The sequence below is a fragment of the Schistocerca americana genome, chromosome 4 (genome assembly GCF_021461395.2).
Source record: "Schistocerca americana isolate TAMUIC-IGC-003095 chromosome 4, iqSchAmer2.1, whole genome shotgun sequence".
Taxonomy (NCBI): Eukaryota; Metazoa; Arthropoda; class Insecta; order Orthoptera; family Acrididae; genus Schistocerca; species Schistocerca americana.
In genome coordinates, this window is record NC_060122.1 from 250092605 (window position 1) to 250111682 (window position 19078).

A 19078-nucleotide genomic window follows, 5' to 3' on the forward strand; every position below is an offset into this window, starting at 1 on the left:
AACATAGCGGTTCACAGGCTTAGCACCAAGTGTTTCCGTGGTTACCGCGGCTGCATCTCCATTGTTGAAACAGAAGACGCGAGCGATGATCGCGAGTGTTTGGAGCCAGCTCGTTTCCTGGCAATCATGTCCGCTGCACGGAGCTACTGTACGGTGTTCCAATACGTATTACAGAAGAATGATGTCTGTCAATTCGTAAGTCATAGGTATCTCCTTTTCTAGTGATTGCGTAACATGGCTGCAACGAAGCCAAAACCAAGAAGCTTCGTGCATCTTGAACCAAGTCAGGACGAGGACCCAAAGCAGCAAGTGCCGTACCGAGGTGAAAAAGTGCAGAAGATTTCAACAGTGGAAGCAATGAAACAGAGAATGTGAAATGACAGAGAAGTATCAACCATCCCCAAAGATCGAGATTAGTACTGAAATAGTTATAAATAAATGCATAAAGTATTAAACAGCTATACATTAACAAAAGTATAACACACAGTAACTCACCGTTACATCTTTTTATAAATTAGTTCTGTCGTCCTGTTCCTTTTTTTGGCCGTAAACATCGATAACACGAGATATGAACTCCTGACGTTTGGTTGAAACTTTCACATCTCCCCTCTGTGCAACCAAAATCCCCAAATGTGACAGTCCATCATTTGACATTATGTTGCGAAGGTAGGTTTTAACGCGTTTTAATGTATTCATGCTTCTTTTGCAAGACGTAGTGGTTGCATGAATTGCAAGAACCAACGACAATAATTTCACATATTTAGAGAACACGTTTTTTAATCCATTGTTTGTAGTGGATTTAAGGAGGTCCAGAGGCTGTAGACGTTTATCCTCACTGCTGTAAACAAGCGAAAGTTCTTCTATCAATTTTTCACAGTCATAGAAACGATATAGTTTAAATAGTTTTTAAACTTCTCACATCGGGCAATTGTTTGGAATACTATAACCTGAGAACTTTTTCTTATTTACAAGTTCTGTAAGATATGTTTCATGACAGTCCCGGAATCTATTTTTCATACTTACTACTACAGTGTAAATTATGTATTTCGAATTATAGCCTTCTCAGTTTCTGAATTACTTCTTCTGTTTCGTTAAAATTAATTTCACATTATCGTGCTGAAATCATAAGGCTCCACTATGCATTTCTGAATAATTACGTCACATCTTAATGGTTCAACAGCCGTAATGCCGTTTCCAAAGTTTTGCTTTGCAATATGTCAAACAATATAATTGTATGCTCGAAAATCGAATTGTACTGCTGCAGTAGAAAAAGAAAAGTTTGATCATCCATTGTACGATTTAGCCCAATTGGTCGTGTAAAGAATTATCATCCCACTCTTCACTGTTTATCACATCATCAAGTGCAGCTCGCAGGTCTGTGTATTGAAGAACAATGGTTTGTACAGGGTCGTTGATGTTGTTGTTGTGGTCTTCAGTCCTGAGACTGGTTTGATGCAGCTCTCCATGACAGTAAAGCTGCATGCCCTCGGGAAAAATTACGGCTGTAGTTTCCCCTTGCTTTCAGCCGTTCGCGGTACCAAAACAGCAAGGCCGTTTTGGTTAGTGTTACAGGGCCAGATCAGTCAATCATCCAGATTGTTGCCCCTGCAACTACTGAAAAGGCTGCTGCCCCTCTTCAGGAACCACACGTTTGTCTGGCCTCTCAACAGATACCCCTCCATTGTGGTTGCACCTACGGTACGGCAATCTGTATCGTTGAGGTACGCAAGCGTCCCCGCCAACGGAAAGGTCCATGGGTCATGGTGGGGAATGAAAATTCCATCTATTTTCACAAAGGCTTGGCAGTTTAAATCCTCTTTCCCGCGGATGTTCGTTTCTTTTACTAGAACGACTAAAATGCATGAAATCCTGATAGGAAATTTTTTACTTGCGTAATTTTTGCAAGTATAGAGGAGGACTAGGTTCAATAGATGTGCGTAGCAATAAATAAAGAGGGCATGAGGATATGCTTGCTTGCCAGTAGAATACACAGTAATTTCTTGCTGTCATTGCACTGCAGCCGTTGCATGTTTGGACACTAATCTGTTGTAATCAATATTTCAACTGCTCAGCAATTGCAATAAAACAGTGTCTATGCCTTGTGCACTCTGGTCTTTGGATACGTCATAAACACGTATCAATTTCACTTGTATTTCTCATGATACATTATTTACAAAACCAAAAATTACACTCATTTGACTTCTAGGTGAGACAACCGTTGTTTCGAAACTTCCTGGCAGATTAAAACTGTGTGCCCGACCGAGACTCGAACTCGGGTTTTAAAGGATTTTCTTTTTTTACTGATACCTCAGATCCGCCACGACCTCGAAGAGCTAACTCTAGCCATGCTAAAAGGCATATAGCCGAAATAAGCCTCTTCATTATACGTCTGTTTCGATCAAACTTCGCGCAGTGTTTCAAAGCTTCCAGTCCCGTAGCATCTAAAAGAGCATTGTCAGTTCTTACTGCACCTAGCTGACTATTTAACAGCCGCTGTAATAAGTGAAATGCAACATTCATTCTTTATAGCTTTCGAAAGGAAAGTTTGACTACTCTCTTCACCTACTCCCCACTTACGCCATTCAAAAAGCTTTTTCCTTACAACGCTGCCACTTAGCCACTTTTTTGAATTGTACCATTGTGTTTGGAAGCGTCATACAAATTTTCCATAAGGTTTCTCAATAGACAGACATGGCGTCGGGTATCGTTTTTTCTCCAGAAGATTATCTTCCAACGAAAGATGTGAGAAGAATTCAGTGCTTACAGTTAAAAAATTAAGTGGATCTTGTGTTGAAATCAACACGCACAAAACAGTTTGAGGTAGTCAGAAATACCATGTGTTACAAGGTAATAATTTAAATACACTACTGGCCATTAAAATTGCTACACCAAGGGGAAATGCAGATGATACACAGGTATTCATTGGAACAATATATTACATTAGAACTGAGATGTGATTACATTTTCATGCAATTTGGGTGCATAGATCCTGCGAAATCAGTATCCAGAACAACTACCTCTGGCCGTAATAACGGCCTTGATACGCCTGGGCATTGAGTCAAACAGAGCTTGGTTCAAATAGTTCAAATATTTCTGATCACTATGGGACTTAACTGCTGAGGTCATCAGTCCCCTAGAACGTAGAACTACTTACACCTAACTAACCTAAGACGTCACACACATCCATGCCCGAGGCGGGATTCGAACCTGCGACCGTAGCGGTCGCGCGGTTCCAGACTGTAGCGCCTAGAACCGCTCGACCCAAACAGAGCTTGGTTGGCGTGTACAGGTACAGCTGCCCATGCAGCATCAACACGATACCACAGTTCATCAAGTGTTGTGATTGGCGTGTTGTGACGAGCCAGCTGCTCGGCCACCAATGACTAGACGTTTTCAGTTGGTGAGAGATCTGGAGAATGTGTTGGCCAGGGCAGCAGTCGAACATTTTCTGTATCTAGAAAGTCCCGTACAGGACCTGCAAGATGCGGTCGTGCATTATCCTGCTGAAATGTAGGGTTTCGCAGGAATCGAATGAAGGGTAGAGCCACGGGTCTGAGATGTAACGTACACTGTTAAAAGTGCCGTCAATGCGAACAAGAGGTGACCGAGACGTGTAACCAATGGCACCCCATAGCATAACGCCGGGTGATACGCCAGTACGGCGATGACGAATACACGATTGCAATGTCCGTTCACCGCAATGTCGCCAAACACGGATGCGACTGTCACGATGCTGTAAACAGAACCTGGATTCAGCGGAACAAATGACTTTTTGCCATTCGTGAACCCAGGTTCGTCGTTGAGTACACCATCGCAGGCGCTCCTGTCTGTGATGCAGCGTCAAGGGTTACCGCAGCCATGGTCTCCGAGCTGATAGTCCATGCTGCTGCAAACGTCGACGAACTGATCGGGCAGATGGCTGTTGTCTTGCAAACGTCCCCATCTGTTGACTCAGGGATCGAGACGTGGCTGCACGATCCGTTACAGCCATAAGGATAAGATGCCTGTCACTCGACTGCCAGTGGTACGAGGCCGTTGGGATCCAGCACGACGTTCCGTATTACCTTCCTGAACGCATCGATTCCATATTCTGCTAACAGTCATTGGATTTCGACGAACGCAAGCAGCAATGTCACGATACGATAAACCACAATCGTGATAGGCTACAATCTGACCTTTATCGCCGGCCGGAGTGGCCGTGCGGTTCTAGGCGCTACAGTCTGGAACCGAGCGACCGCTAGGGTCGGAGGTTCGAATCCTGCCTCGGGCATGGATGTGTGTGATGTCCTTAGGTTAGTTAGGTTTAATTAGTTCTATGTTCTAGGCGACTGATGAGCTCAGAAGTTAAGTCGCATAGTGCTGAGAGCCATTTGAACCATTTTTTGACCTTTTTCAAAGTCGGAAACATGATGGTACGCATTTCTCACCCTTACAGGGGGCATCACAATAACGTTTCACCGGTTAACTGCTGTTTATGTATTAGATATCGGTTGGAAACTTTCCTCATGTGAGTACGTTGTAGGTGTCGCCACCGGCGCCAAGCTTGTGTGAATGCCCTGAAAAGCTAATCATTTGGATATCAAAGCATCTTCTTCCTGTTGGTTAAATTTCGCGTCTGTAGCACATCATTTTCGTGATGTAGCAACTTTAATTGCCAGTAGTGTAGTAGACAACTTACAGTTTTTCTTTCGACAACGCGATGACAAGACAAATTGATCATGATACATCATGCGCGACGGGCCACATTGAAATATACTTCACTAATCAGTTAATTGCTACCACTACTTAACCGTTTTTTTTTTTATTTCGAGATGAGCCTCTATGGATAGCGTGGTAACAAACAATTTCATGTTAGTGTCTAGGTCTTGTTCTTTTTCCAGCTTTGACTTCCTGCCAGCATCCTCTGAGCCCACCAAGAAATGCCTGTTTATGTTCTTCGGACGCGGGTCCTCTCGTTTTTTGGACGTTGGTGCCATTTTAACACCTTGGTAGTTGTTGAGCAATCTTCTAAATTTGTTCCTTTTAAGGAATTTCTCTCTCTGAGGTACCAATCTGCCTAAGATCTTTTTCACATTCTTCGAACCATCTCGGCCTCGTTTCCTTAGATTGGATGAAACCCCATATTCTTTTTATTAGTCGGTCATTGTCCATCCTCATGGAGTGTCAGTAAAATAACAATCGTCTCTTCTTAATGGCTGAGGCGGACGAGGTAGGCCTCGTTGGCCTCCTGCAGGGCCATGACGGCGGAGCTCTGGAAGCGTAGGTCTGTCTTCAAATCCTGGGCGATCTCGCGCACTAGGCGCTGGAAGGGCAGCTTGCGGGTGAGCAGCTCTGTGCTCTTTCGGTGGCGGCGGATTTCTCGCAGGGCGACGGTGCAGGGCCTGTAGCCGTGGAGCTTCTTGACGCCGCCGGTGGCGTGCGCGCTCTTCCTCGCCGCCTTGGTGGCGAGCTGTTTGAGCGGCGCCTTTCCGCCGGTGGACTTGTGGGTGGCTTGCTTTGTGCGGGACATAACGACAGCGGTAGCGAGACGGAGCGGAGGGGCGTGGGGGTGCGTGTGCGACGTCGTCTGTTACTTACTCCTTTTTAACTACAAAATTCCACTACAGGTATCACCAGGAGCATGTATACTACTGTTGATACGAAAATCCACAGACACGCTACGGAGCTACCAATGTTTGAAATAAGTAACGTAACTAAATTTTAATCTGAGGGACAATAAAAATACATAGGGTATTCCCTGTCATCTTGAAACCACATCCAACGATGCATTCATATTTATTTCCTATGACCTATGAATGCCATCTTGTTCTCTGCGTTTTAAATAAACACTTAAATTAAAAGTTGATGCTTTCTCATTCTGCCCGGCTTGCTGCTAGCGTGCTAGATAATGCGAAGCAGAGCTATCTGTTAGGGAACTGCTGAACGACTTGTCATTGCACTTAGGTGTGTATCCACCTACTGGCGAGAATTTGAAACAAATCAGACGTCAGCTTTTAAGAACCATAATCACGCTGTAGATACCCCATGCCGCCCCGTGAAAGAAACGGTCTTACTTCGCATGCTCGTAACAAGCACGGGATTCCGAGCTGCTATTGGTTGCAAAGCTGGAGGAGTGATGCCTTATACTGGTGGGAGCATATGCCAGATTCAAACGTAAAATGTTTGAAAACATTTACGAGGGTATGTGATCAGACCGGATTAAATTCAGTGTGGACGAATTATATTGGAATTTTTTGGGTAACCTGAGCCTTAGAGCCTTAATGGAAGCTTCACCATTGGTGTTAATAAACTTGTAACGTGTTATATTTTTATAGGTGTCTGTCTTAATTAGCCACCTGTATTACCGACACATCACAAGTTTCTGTCGTTTTGTATCTGGCCCTCACCAAACACAACAGCTCTCTTGTAAGATCTTAAATAACACAGGCCAATGTTGCTAAAGTTTCTTTTATGGAAATAGTTTGTTTTTGTCCTTTTTGGTGAGTTGAATCATAATACGTTAGGAAATAAACCGTATCACCCTTCGCCAGGCACCTAATTCTTAATTGCAGAGTAATCTTGTAGATGTAGATGTAGATTTTTTCCACTTGACACTCTATATTTATAAATGTATATATATAACGTTATGTGTCCCTAGGGCATGGGTGTGTGTGTTGTCCATAGCGTAAGTAAGTTTAAGTTAGATTAAGTAGTGTGTTGGCTAAGGTACCGATGACCCCAGCACTTTGGTCCCATAAGACCTTACCACTAATTTAATAAGAAGTTATAAATTATGAGATCATTTATGATGCTGGAGTTTTTCATGAATCTCAGTATATATATATATATATATATATATATATATATATATATATATATATATATATATTCAAGTGATAGTAACTGGAAAAGTTGATATTTCGGTTACAAGGTTGCTCATGTTGTTATACGTCGGAACTATCATGACAAGCTCTATGGTTCTTATTTTTCTGCCTAAGATACTCTTCTTGGTTGTACTTGACATTAGAAAAATGAATTACGATTCCAAATTGGAAGAAGACATTACTTTGAGTGCGAGGGATGCTTAGATATCATTCAAGGACGTTGTTACTCAGTTCTTACGCAACGCAAGAATGTAAGATTATATTTCTGTTGTAAAAGAAAGAGAAGTTTTGTCGTCTGAGGACCTCAATATTTACTTTTGCCATCTTCTTGTCGGAGAATCTGTACCAAGCGACACGATACGAGAAATAAATACGTGATATCTGCATGAACCATCTGGCGATTAGCCTAAAATGGCTAGAAGACTAGTTTATGGATATAAACAACCAGTTCAAAAGTGAGTGGTCACAGCTATCTGCTCTGATATTCAACTATCTCAATACTTTGCGTTGCTCAGGTATGTATTTATTCGAATTTTCTATTAATCCATCACCTTCTTCCCCCTCTCTCTGACCATCTCATGGTTCACCCCCTCTCTGTCCATTACTTCTTCCCCTCTCTCTGTCGATCCCCTCCCCCCTCCTCTCCTTGTTCATCTCCTCCTATTTCCTCTCTCTATACATCTCCTCCTCTCCCCCCTCTCTGTCCACCCTTCCTTCTTCCTTTCTCTATACATTTTCTCCTCCCTCTGCCTCTTCATCTACTCAACCCCTCTCTCTGCTTATCTCTTCCTCCCCCTGTCTCTGTCAATCTCCTGCTCTTGCCTCCCTCTGTCCATCCCCCCTCCTCTTTCTGTCTATCTGTTTCTCCCCCCTCCCCAAACCTGTTTTCATCCGCTCCTTCCCCTGTCTTGTGCCCAATTTTTCCTCCCTCCATCTCTCTCCAAGCTATCACTCTTACCTCAATAAGATGGTGGAGGATCTTACTCCCATGGTTTTTCTTTTCACATCATAACTGATATGTGTACAAAACTTGGCTGAAATACCTCCAAGGATTTAGAATAGGGTTTGTATCCGTGGCTTTGTGTGCATACGTAAATGTCAAAAATATTTCACTTATGTTTTACAAATTTCACACGTAATTGTACACATAGTTCACTCGTATCTCTAGCGAATTTCACCCTGAATTTTCATTCTCATACAGCTTAAAGTTTATAACTTCGTACCTTAGGAACTATGTACCGTACAATGACATAGTTTTACAGGTGCTATGTATGGCCACTGTCTCATAAATGTGTTGCGAATATAATTATTAGTAAAAATGTAATAAATTAAAAATCATACATGAAGCCGCAGTTTTTTCAAACTTTCAGTACTTGACGTCATATCTCCTGAACTACGTGTCGTAAATAATACATTTTTCCAGCTACGATTCAGCGGCGTATTTGGATGCTGTCTGCGAAATCTGTTGTGGATAAAGTTAATAGTAAAGAAGTTATGCCTCGCGGTATAGCCGCGCTGTCTGAGGCGACTTGTCACGGTCCGTGCGGCTCCCCCCGAAGAAGGTTCGAGATTTCCCTCGGGCATGGGTGTGTGTGTTGTCCATAGCGTAAGATAGTTTAAGTTAGATTAAGTAGTGTGTAGGCTTAGGTACCGATGACCTCAGCACTTTGGTCCCATAAGACCTTACCAAAAATTTAAAAAGAAGTTATAAATTAAAAGATCATTTCTGATGTTGCAGTTTTTCATGAATCTCAGTATTTGACGTAATGTGTACTAAGCTAAGTGTCACACACTGGTATAATTATGCTAGGACATTCAGTGCCATATGTGAATACTGTCTGCAGAAAGTGTCGCAAATAAAGTTAGTAGCAAAGAATTACTAAATTTAAAAAATGGTTCAAATGGCTCTGAGCACTATGGGACTTAACTTTTGAGGTCATCAGTCCCCTAGAACTTAGAAGTACTTAAACCTAACTAACCTAAGGACATCACACACATCCATGCCCGAGGCAGAATTCGAACCTGCGACCGTAGCGGTCTCGCGGTTCCGGGCTGAAGCGCCTAGAACCGCTCGGCCACTCCGACCGGCAAGAAATTTAAATTTCATGACTAATGCGGCAGTTTTACTGCATGAATATCGAAAATGTAGTAAGCGATAAACCTTTACACTTTCCTGGCGGTTGTAAATGGGAAAAAGCTTTGCAAAGGTTTGAAATAATGTCTGAAGTTTTTTGAAGTCTCTAAGTGCTCTCATTCTCATATACTGCTTGATTAAATTACGGCTATTCGCACGTTGTGGGACCCCACGGCTTCGATGATTCCCAGTAAGTAACACGTGTACCTACTTTAGTGTAAATCGGTCCAATGGTTTAAGGGGAGATGTGTAACGCATACAGGGTGTTACAAAAAGGTACGGCCAAACTTTCAGGAAACATTCCTCACACACAAAGAAAGAAAATATATTATGTGGACATGCGTCCGGAAACGCTTACTTTCCATGTTAGAGCTCATTTTATTATATTACTTCTCTTCAAATCACATTAATCATGGAATGGAAACACACAGCAACGGAACGTACCAGCGTGACTTCAAACACTTTGTTACAGGAAATGTTCAAAATGTCTTCCGTTAGCGAGGATACATGCATCCACCCTCCGTCGCATGGAATCCCTGATGCGCTGATACAGCCCTGGAGAATGGCGTATTGTATCACAGCCGTCCACAATACGAGCACGAATAGTCTCTACATTTGGTACCGGGGTTGCGTAGACAAGAGCTTTCAAATGCCCCCATAAATGAAAGTCAAGAGGGTTGAGGTCAGGGGAGCGTGGAGGCCATGGAATTGGTCCGCCTCTAACCAATCCATCGGTCACCGAATCTGTTGTTGAGAAGCGTACGAACACTTCGACTGAAATGTGCAGGAGCTCCATCGTGCGTGAACCACATGTTGTGTCGTACTTGTAAAGGCACATGTTCTCGCAGCACAGGTAGAGTATCCCATATGAAATCATGATAACGTGCTCCATTGAGCGTAGGTGGAAGAACATGGGTCCCAATCAAGACATCACCACAATGCCTGCCCAAACGTTCACAGAAAATCTGTGTTGATGACGTGATTGCACAATTGCGTGCGGATTCTCGTCAGCCCACACATGTTGATTGTGAAAATTTACAATTTGATCACGTTGGAATGAAGCCTCATCCGTAAAGAGAAGATCTGCACTGTAATGAGGACTGACACATTGTTGGATGAACAATTCGCAGAAGTGTACCCGTGGAAGCCAATCAGCTGTTGATAGTGCCTGCAGACGCTGTACATGGTACGGAAACAGCTGGTTCTCCCGTACCACTCTCCATACAGTGACGTGGTCATCGTTACCTTGTACAGCAACAAATTCTCTGACGCTGACATTAGGGTTATCGTCAATTGCACGAAGAATTGCCTCGTCCATTGCAGGTGTCCTCGTCGTTCTAGGTATTCCCCAGTCGCGAGTCATAGGCTGGAATGTTCCGTGCTCCCTAAGACGCCGATCAATTGCTTCGAATGTCTTCCTGTCGGGACACCTTCGTTCTGGAAATCTGTCTCGATACTAACGTACCGCGCCACGGCTATTGCCCCGTGCTAATCCATACATCAAATGGGCATCTGCCAACTCCGCATTTGTAAACATTGCACTGACTGCAAAACCACGTTCGTGATGAACACTAACCTGTTGATGTTACGTACTGATGTGCTTGCTGGTAGTACTGTAGAGCAATGAGTCGCATGTCAACACAGGCACCGAAGTCAACATTACCTTCCTTCAATTGGGCCAACTGGCGGTGAATCGAGGAAGTACAGTACATACTGACGAAAGTAAAATGAGCTCTAACATGGAAATTAAGCGTTTCCGGACACATGTCCACAAAACATCTTTTCTTCATTTGTGTGTGAGGAATGTTTCCTGACAGTTTGGCCGTACCTTTTTGTAACACCATATATATATATATATATATATATATATATATATATATATATATATATATATATATATACAGAATGGTCCATCATAAGTTTCGGATGAGATTATCTCGAAAACTATACATCCGGTAAAAATGGTGGGTAAGACGAGTTCGTAAGCTCAAAGGGGGACATCAAATGATAGTACACGTGACCTCCGGCCCCCGCCCCCTTGGGTGGAGCGGGGTGGCAACTTTTAAATCTTAAATGAAAACACCCATTTTTTGTTGCAGATTCAGATTCTCCATAAAAAAATAATCAAGTTTTGTCTGAAACATTTTTTTAAACCATTGACAGATGGCGCTGAAATCGAGAAAAAAGGTAAAATTGGGGAATAACTCTGATTTATTTAGAATTATCCGAGAAAGACGCATCAAATCGATAAAAATGTGCACCAATTCTTTCGTTACGCCAAATTAAGCTATTTTTGTACAAACTGTACTGTATCCTACTTTTAGCGTTACCCAGGAGCAACGACACGGACGTAGTAGAATAATGTTCCCAGGGGGTGCTTCATTAGTGTGAATCCCTTGCCTCTCACACGTTGAGGTGCTTCATTAGTGTGTCCCCCCTTGCCTGCCACAATTTGGGGTGCTTAATTAATGAAATCAACCACGAAGAAATTGATCAAAATTATCCCCATTTGCTTCAATGCATAAAGTCAATCGTCTGCGAAAGTTGTCCACAGTTTTGAGCAGCACATCCCGTGGTATGGCTGTACACGCTCTGCGAATGCGTTGCTCCATATCGTTTCTGGTTGTGGGCTGTCTTTTATAATCATAGTAACATTTCGGTCAAAAAAAATACCGTCCTATCAAGCGACCGTTTAAAATTCCACACCAGACCATTAACGACCATTTGTGTTGGGTCTGTGCCAGTGTGGATTGACAGCGGACCAATAATGACAACCATGATGATTTAATTCGCCATTATTTTGAATGTGGCTTCATAGGTGAACATAACGTATCTAAGAAAATCATTGTCACCTCTTATTATTTCCAACGCCCATTGGCAGAAGTCTACGCGTATTTGCATATCTTTCGGCGTTAATGCCTGTGTCAGTGTGATATGATGATTTCGGCATTTCATTTTGTCTCTGAATCGCACGATTACTAATTTCGGGATCCAGTTGAACACAGGCGAGAACGGTATGGGTACGAGCGTCACTTTCGCTGTATTCGCGATGACGAGGTGGACGGTGCGTGTATCCACTTAGAGCTCGATGAGTGGAATTTCGAATAATGTTTTCGCTTGGATGTCGTCTGTTTGGGAAACGATCCGCATACAATTGCGCAGCTGCAGCGTCGGTGTTATGGCATTCACCTGAAAATTAACATCACAGGAACAGTCTCTGCAGGGGGATAGTGAGCCATGTTGCGCTAATGAATAATTTACATTCGTCAGTTGATGTTTATGGTTCACAATCTGAAAGTGAAGTGACGTCTGATCGCATTGCATCGACCTTTATACTGAGCCATAGTTAGCAGTTTGGCCACGGAATCGCCACAGTCGGGTGAGTAATGCAATTGTGAAGAGTTCCCTAACGACATTTTAATACCAATCCGCCTCCCTCCATCAAAAACTGTGGTGGGTAGGATACATGTTGTAAAAAAAATTAAAAGGAACTTAATCTGGCGTAATGAAAGAATTGGTGCACATTTTGTATCGATTTGATGCGTTCTTCCCGGATCATTCTAAATAAATCGGAGTTCTTCCCCATTTTAATTTTTCTTGATTTCGGCGCCATCTGTCAATGGTTTAAAAAATGTTTCACACAAAACTTGATTATTTTTTTTTATGGAGAATCGGATCTGCAATAAAAAAGGGGGTTTCCGTTTAAGATTTCAAAGTTGCCCAGCGCTCACCCAAGGGGGCGGGGGCTGGGGGCATGTGCAGTAAATTTGATGTCCCCATTTAGCTTACAAACTTGTCTTCTTGTCTTACCCACTATTTCTACCCAATGTATAGTTTTCGAGATATTCTCATCCGAAACTTCTCATGGACCACCCTATATATATACACTACCGGCCATTAAAATTGCTACACCAAGAAGAAATGCAGATGGTAAACGGGTATTCATTGCACAAATATATTAAACTAGAACTGATATGTGATTAAATTTTCACGCAGTTTGGGTGCATGGATCCTGAGAAATCAGTACCCAGAACAACCACCTCTGGCCGTAATAACGGCCTTGATACGCCTGGGCATTGAGTCAAAGTTTCAACACAATACCACAGTTCATCAAGAGTAGTGACTGGCGTATTGTGACGAGCCAGTCGCTCGGCCACCATTGACAAACGTTTGCAATTGGTGAGAGATCTGGAGAATCTGCTGGCCAAGGTAGCAGTCTAACATTTTCTGTATCCAGAAAGGCCCGTACAGTACCTGCAACATGCGGTCGTGCATTACCCTGCTGAAATGTAGGGTTTCGCAGGGATCGAATGAAGGGTAGAGCCACAGGTCGTAACACAACTGAAATGTAACGTCCACTGTTCAAAGTGCCGTCAATGCGAACAAGAGGTGACCGAGACGTGTAACCACTGGCATCCAATACCATCACGCCGGGTGATACGCCAGTATGGCGATGACGAATACACGCTTCCAATGTGCGTTCACCGCGATGTCGCCAAACACGGATGCGACCATCATGATGCTGTAGACAGAACCGGGATTCATCCGAAAAAATGACGTTTTGCCATTAGTGCACCCAGATTCGTTGTTGAGTTCACCATCGCAGGCGCTCCTGTCTGTGATGCAGCTTTAAGGGTAACCGCAGCCATGGTCTCCGTTGCTGATAGCCCATGCGGATGCCAACGGTGGCGAACTGTTCGTGCAGATGGCTCTTGTCTTGAAAACGTCCCCATCTGTTGACTCAGGAATCGAGACGTGGCTGCACGATCCGTTTCAGCCATGCGGATAAGATGCCTGTCATCTCGACTGCTAGTGATACTAGGCCGTTGGGTTCCAGCACGGCGTTCCGTATTACTCTCCTGAACCCATCGATTCCATATTCTGCTAGCAGTCGTTGGATCTCGACCAACGCGAGCAGGAATGTCGTGATACGCGATAGGTTACAGTCAGATCTTTATCAAAATCGGAAACGTGATGGCACGCATTTCTCCTCCTTACACGAGGCATCACGTCTACGTTTCAACAGGCAACGCCGGTCAACTGCTGTTTCTGTATGAGGAACCGGTTGGAAACTTTCCTCATGTCTGCACGTTGTAGGTGTCGCCACCTGAACCAACCTTGTGTGAATGCTCTGAAAAGCTAATCATTTTGCATATCACAGCATCTTCTTCCTGTCGGTTAAATTTCGCTCTGTAACACGTTATCTTCCTGGTGCAGCAATTTTAATGGCCAGTAATATTGGCCATTCCTCCTCGGACACCCTGTACACAAAACCCTTCTTTGTGAATATGTTTATTTCTTTTGAAAACTATATTAACATCCCTATGCTCGTTTTCCAGACTAGCCTTCACATGTGACAGAAGAAATGTTGCAGTGGACTTTAACTTATAATACGTGTAGATGGATAGTGTATAAAACCGAACTGTTCATTATATATATATATATATATATATATATATATATATTACTTAATAAACAGTTACTTTTTGTACACTATCCATCTACATGTATTATAAATTAAAGTCCACTGCAACTTTTCTTCTGTCACATGTGAATGCTAATCTGGGAAGCAAACGTAGGGACGTTGATATAGTTTTTCATAATAAATAGATTCACGAAGAAGGGTTTTGTGTACAGGGTGTCCGAGGAGAAATGGCCAATATTCTAAGAAATAATGCGAACGATCATCCGAAGCAAAAAAGTCCAGTAAACATGGGCTGTAAAATGCATACCCTAAGAACTACGAGCGCTTCTTCATCTTCAACACTGAAACAGATCTCGTCCAGTGCAAGCTCTTTCCTTTACATATTTTGAGAGGAGGCAGTATGGACTAAAACAAGAAAAAAATCCACTACACATGGGCTCTGAAGTGTATACCTGAACAGCAATCGGCTCTTGTTCATTTTCACGTCTGTGGAACACATCTCTTCCATTGAACAAGTGTTCGTAGCTCTTAATCTATGCGCTTTAAATCCCATGTTTGGAAGACTTTTTTTGCATTGCAAGACCGTTTCTGCCATATATCTGAGTATTCATTACCGGGGTTCGCCAGACATGTAGTCCGGCTGCAGCTAGTTAGCGTTACACATGCGGAGGCGGGGTAGATCGCTAACTGTGGATAAGTTTAATTTTTATTAAAGTTATTAGTCAAGATGCTTTAGCTCCACTGTTATTGCCAGCCAACTTATCTGTTCATAACACCTCATTTAGTAGCTTATTATGAAATTGAAAAAGCACTTGTCGGAGGCAATATTTTTACTTGCATATTTCATATGCAAGCAATATTCCTACAATCCACCTTGCTTAAATGATCGCAGTCTCGTTAAATACTAGATCTGGACGGAATATAGTAGTCATCTGTTATCTACAAACGACTGAAATGGGTTTCGATGTAATTTCTTATTCTAAAAGTCTACATTGTTAGGTTTGTAATGCGTTATTTTGCGCCACATACGAAGAACAAAAATAGGATTTGAAATCAGCGTCACCTTACCTGCTGCTGTATTCGCCCCTTAATGGCAGAAAGTGTAAGGAATTAAAATTTTTTTGTCAGGATGCTTGTCTCTACTGAGGTAGCTTACCGCGCTATATGCATTAAATCAACTACGGAGGAAACATGTGACAAAGTAGTTTCAAAGTTAGAGTTACTCACACTGACCTCGGTTTAGTTAACATTCTAATTTATAATCTACCGTTTGATGATCCTAACGACATGCTACGGAGGACTATGGAACCATACGGAACAACCCTACAGATTGCCAAAGAGAAATGGCAAGGGAAAAGGTCTTTTAATGCGCAAAACGGCGTGAAACTGGTGCACGAGGACCTCTGCAAACACATTCCATCCTATCACGCATGTTTTGAACAATGTTTAGGAGAAGATTTTACCCGCAAATACAACAAGCTTTTGACTAGCCACCACCAATTTTTTGACTAGCCATCACCAACTCTTGCTAAGAAATATAAAATCAAGCTAAGTCACTCATATTCAAGAGAAATGTATACTGTTGAAGCGAATATGGAGTACACATAGTTATGCAAGAAATCGATTACCATTGGCAAGGGCCAAATAAATCTCTCTAACATCACTAGAACCGCCATAAATACACTCCTGGAAATGGAAAAAAGAACACATTGACACCGGTGTGTCAGACCCACCATACTTGCTCCGGACACTGCGAGAGGGCTGTACAAGCAATGATCACACGCACGGCACAGCGGACACACCAGGAACCGCGGTGTTGGCCGTCGAATGGCGCTAGCTGCGCAGCATTTGTGCACCGCCGCCGTCAGTGTCAGCCAGTTTGCCGTGGCATACGGAGCTCCATCGCAGTCTTTAACACTGGTAGCATGGCGCGACAGCGTGGACGGGGACCGTATGTGCAGTTGACGGACTTTGAGCGAGGGCGTATAGTGGGCATGCGGGAGGCCGGGTGGACGTACCGCCGAATTGCTCAACACGTGGGGCATGAGGTCTCCACAGTACATCGATGTTGTCGCCAGTGGTCGGCGGAAGGTGCACGTGCCCGTCGACCTGGGACCGGACCGCAGCGACGCACGGATGCACGCCAAGACCGTAGGATCCTACGCAGTGCCGTAGGGGACCGCACCGCCACTTCCCAGCAAATTAGGGACACTGTTGCTCCTGGGGTATCGGCGAGGACCATTCGCAACCGTCTCCATGAAGTTGGGCTACGGTCCCGCACACCGTTAGGCCGTCTTCCGCTCACGCCCCAACATCGTGCAGCCCGCCTCCAGTGGTGTCGCGACAGGCGTGAATGGAGGGACGAATGGAGACGTGTCGTCTTCAGCGATGAGAGTCGCTTCTGCCTTGGTGCCAATGATGGTCGTATGCGTGATGGCGCCGTGCAGGTGAGTGCCACAATCAGGACTGCATACGACCGAGGCACACAGGGCCAACACCCGGCATCATGGTGTGGGGAGCGATCTCCTACACTGGCCGTACACCACTGGTGATCGTCGAGGGGACACTGAATAGTGCACGGTACATCCAAACCGTCATCGAACCCATCGTTCTACCATTCCTAGACCGGCAAGGGAACTTGCTGTTCCAACAGGACAATGCACGTCCGCATGTATCCCGTGCCACCCAACGTGCTCTAGAAGGTGTACGTCAACTACCCTGGCCAGCAAGATCTCCGGATCTGTCCCCCATTGAGCATGTTTGGGACTGGATGAAGCGTCGTCTCACGCGGTCTGCACGTCCAGCACGAACGCTGGTCCAACTGAGGCGCCAGGTGGAAATGGCATGGCAAGCCGTTCCACAGGACTACATCCAGCATCTCTACGATCGTCTCCATGGGAGAATAGCAGCCTGCATTGCTGCGAAAGGTGGATATACACTGTACTAGTGCCGACATTGTGCATGCTCTGTTGCCTGTGTCTATGTGCCTATGGTTCTGTCAGTGTGATCATGTGATATATCTGACCCCAGGAATGTGTCAATAAAGTTTCCCCTTCCTGGGACAATGAATTCACGGTGTTCTTATTTCAATTTCCAGGAGTGTATGATAAACGTCGAGCACCATTTTGCGGCTAGATTGGAAATATTTGCCCGACGCTAAAGACAACGACTTTGGCTGACTTGCAAGTTGTTTGATATTTGAAATTTTTTCTCTCCAAACTCAAGGGCACTCGTATGCAGGAATTTATCGACTTTTTGTCATTAGAACACTGGAGTCTCCAACGACATTTAAGAGCCAGACTGTTTTGACTATATTACCCACTTTACTGTTAACCCGTTTACTCGTTTGTGCACACAGTATGTGGTACAAAGGTGCGAAAAATAACACTGCGAGACTTGATGCAGACATTGAATTTATTGTGTTGCTAACGAGTCGGCCGAGGTGGCCGAGCGATTCTAGGCGCTTAAGTCTGGAACCGCGCAACCGCTACGGTCGCAGGTTCTAGTCCTGCCTCGGGCATGGATGTGTGTGATGTCCTTAGGTTAGTTAGGTTTAAGTACGTCTAAGTTCTAGGGGACTGCTGACCTCAGAAGTTGAGTACCATAGTGCTCCGAGTCATTTGAACCATTTTGTAGCTAACGTTTTTGTCAGGCATTTTAGATATAGAAAGAACATTGTGTCACTTTGCGAGCATCATAGAGCCATTTAGAAGTGGAAAATAATTAATTTGAGCGCAGCTTTGTCTTGCTCCACGCGTGGCTCATAGATCGAAGTATGAGCATGTACAAGTGCTACCATCTGTTGGAATGACAAGCAAGAGGAGCGTAATGGAGCAGGTGATATTACTTCGAATTTTCTAGTTTTTCGGAATAGCGGTTGAAGTAAAACTCATCTTCAGCAACTACATATTTCTAATCTGTTAATGACATTGCATAAGCAAACATTGATTTTTAATTGTTTACGGAGAGCATGTTTTACACTCGTTCTCATTTAAGAGAAACACAAATACCACAAATTTTATTATGTGCTTGAGGCGATAACTGCAAAAAAAAAAAAAAAGGTCTTGATATACATTTCCAAGCAATAAGTAGTTTGATATAGTAACAACTGTGTTCCTACAGCTCATCTTTTCCTCAAAACTTTTCTGACTTTGATTTCGTATGTATGTTGTCGGCAAGATAAGTACAAGAGAAAATTGTTAAAAACGTTTTTAGTCAAAACACACACACACCTCTAATAGTGTCTGTATTTAATGCTGTGGCATCAAAAAATAATGCATTAACACATGAGTGAAAACTCCACCAAGCGAGAATTTTGTAGTCAACTTTGCATATTGATTTGCATAGTAAGTTCAACGTCCAAAACATTCGTAAAATTGGGAGTATACAGTGAGTAATGAGAGATGAGGTTTTGACATGAGAATAACGTTGTTTACTCTCATCGGCAAGTGCACCTTAAGCTGTAAATTAATGCAGCAGTACTGTACTTGTGTCTTTTACAGTGCGGAATGTCTATCGTAGTATGCCAAGCTAAGAGAGTCGAATGCGTCGGATGCTGAGTAGCTATGTTAAGAACTGTACGCTGAGGCAAAACACGCTTGAGAAAGTGACCACTTAACCAGTTAACAATTAGTCAGGTAGAGTAGTACATCTACT

The 19078-nt window shown here is 43.5% G+C and overlaps 1 protein-coding gene across 1 annotated transcript in view; it reads left to right on the forward strand.

Moving 5' to 3' along the window:
• The first annotated feature begins 234 nt into the window (after positions 1-234).
• The window catches only part of LOC124613385 (sporozoite surface protein 2-like), a 40975-nt gene continuing 22131 nt past the window's right edge, over positions 235-19078 (forward strand). The window contains exon 1 of the mRNA XM_047142088.1: positions 235-330. Coding sequence (XP_046998044.1) covers positions 235-330 — 96 coding nt within the window. The remainder of the gene's footprint in view (positions 331-19078) is intronic.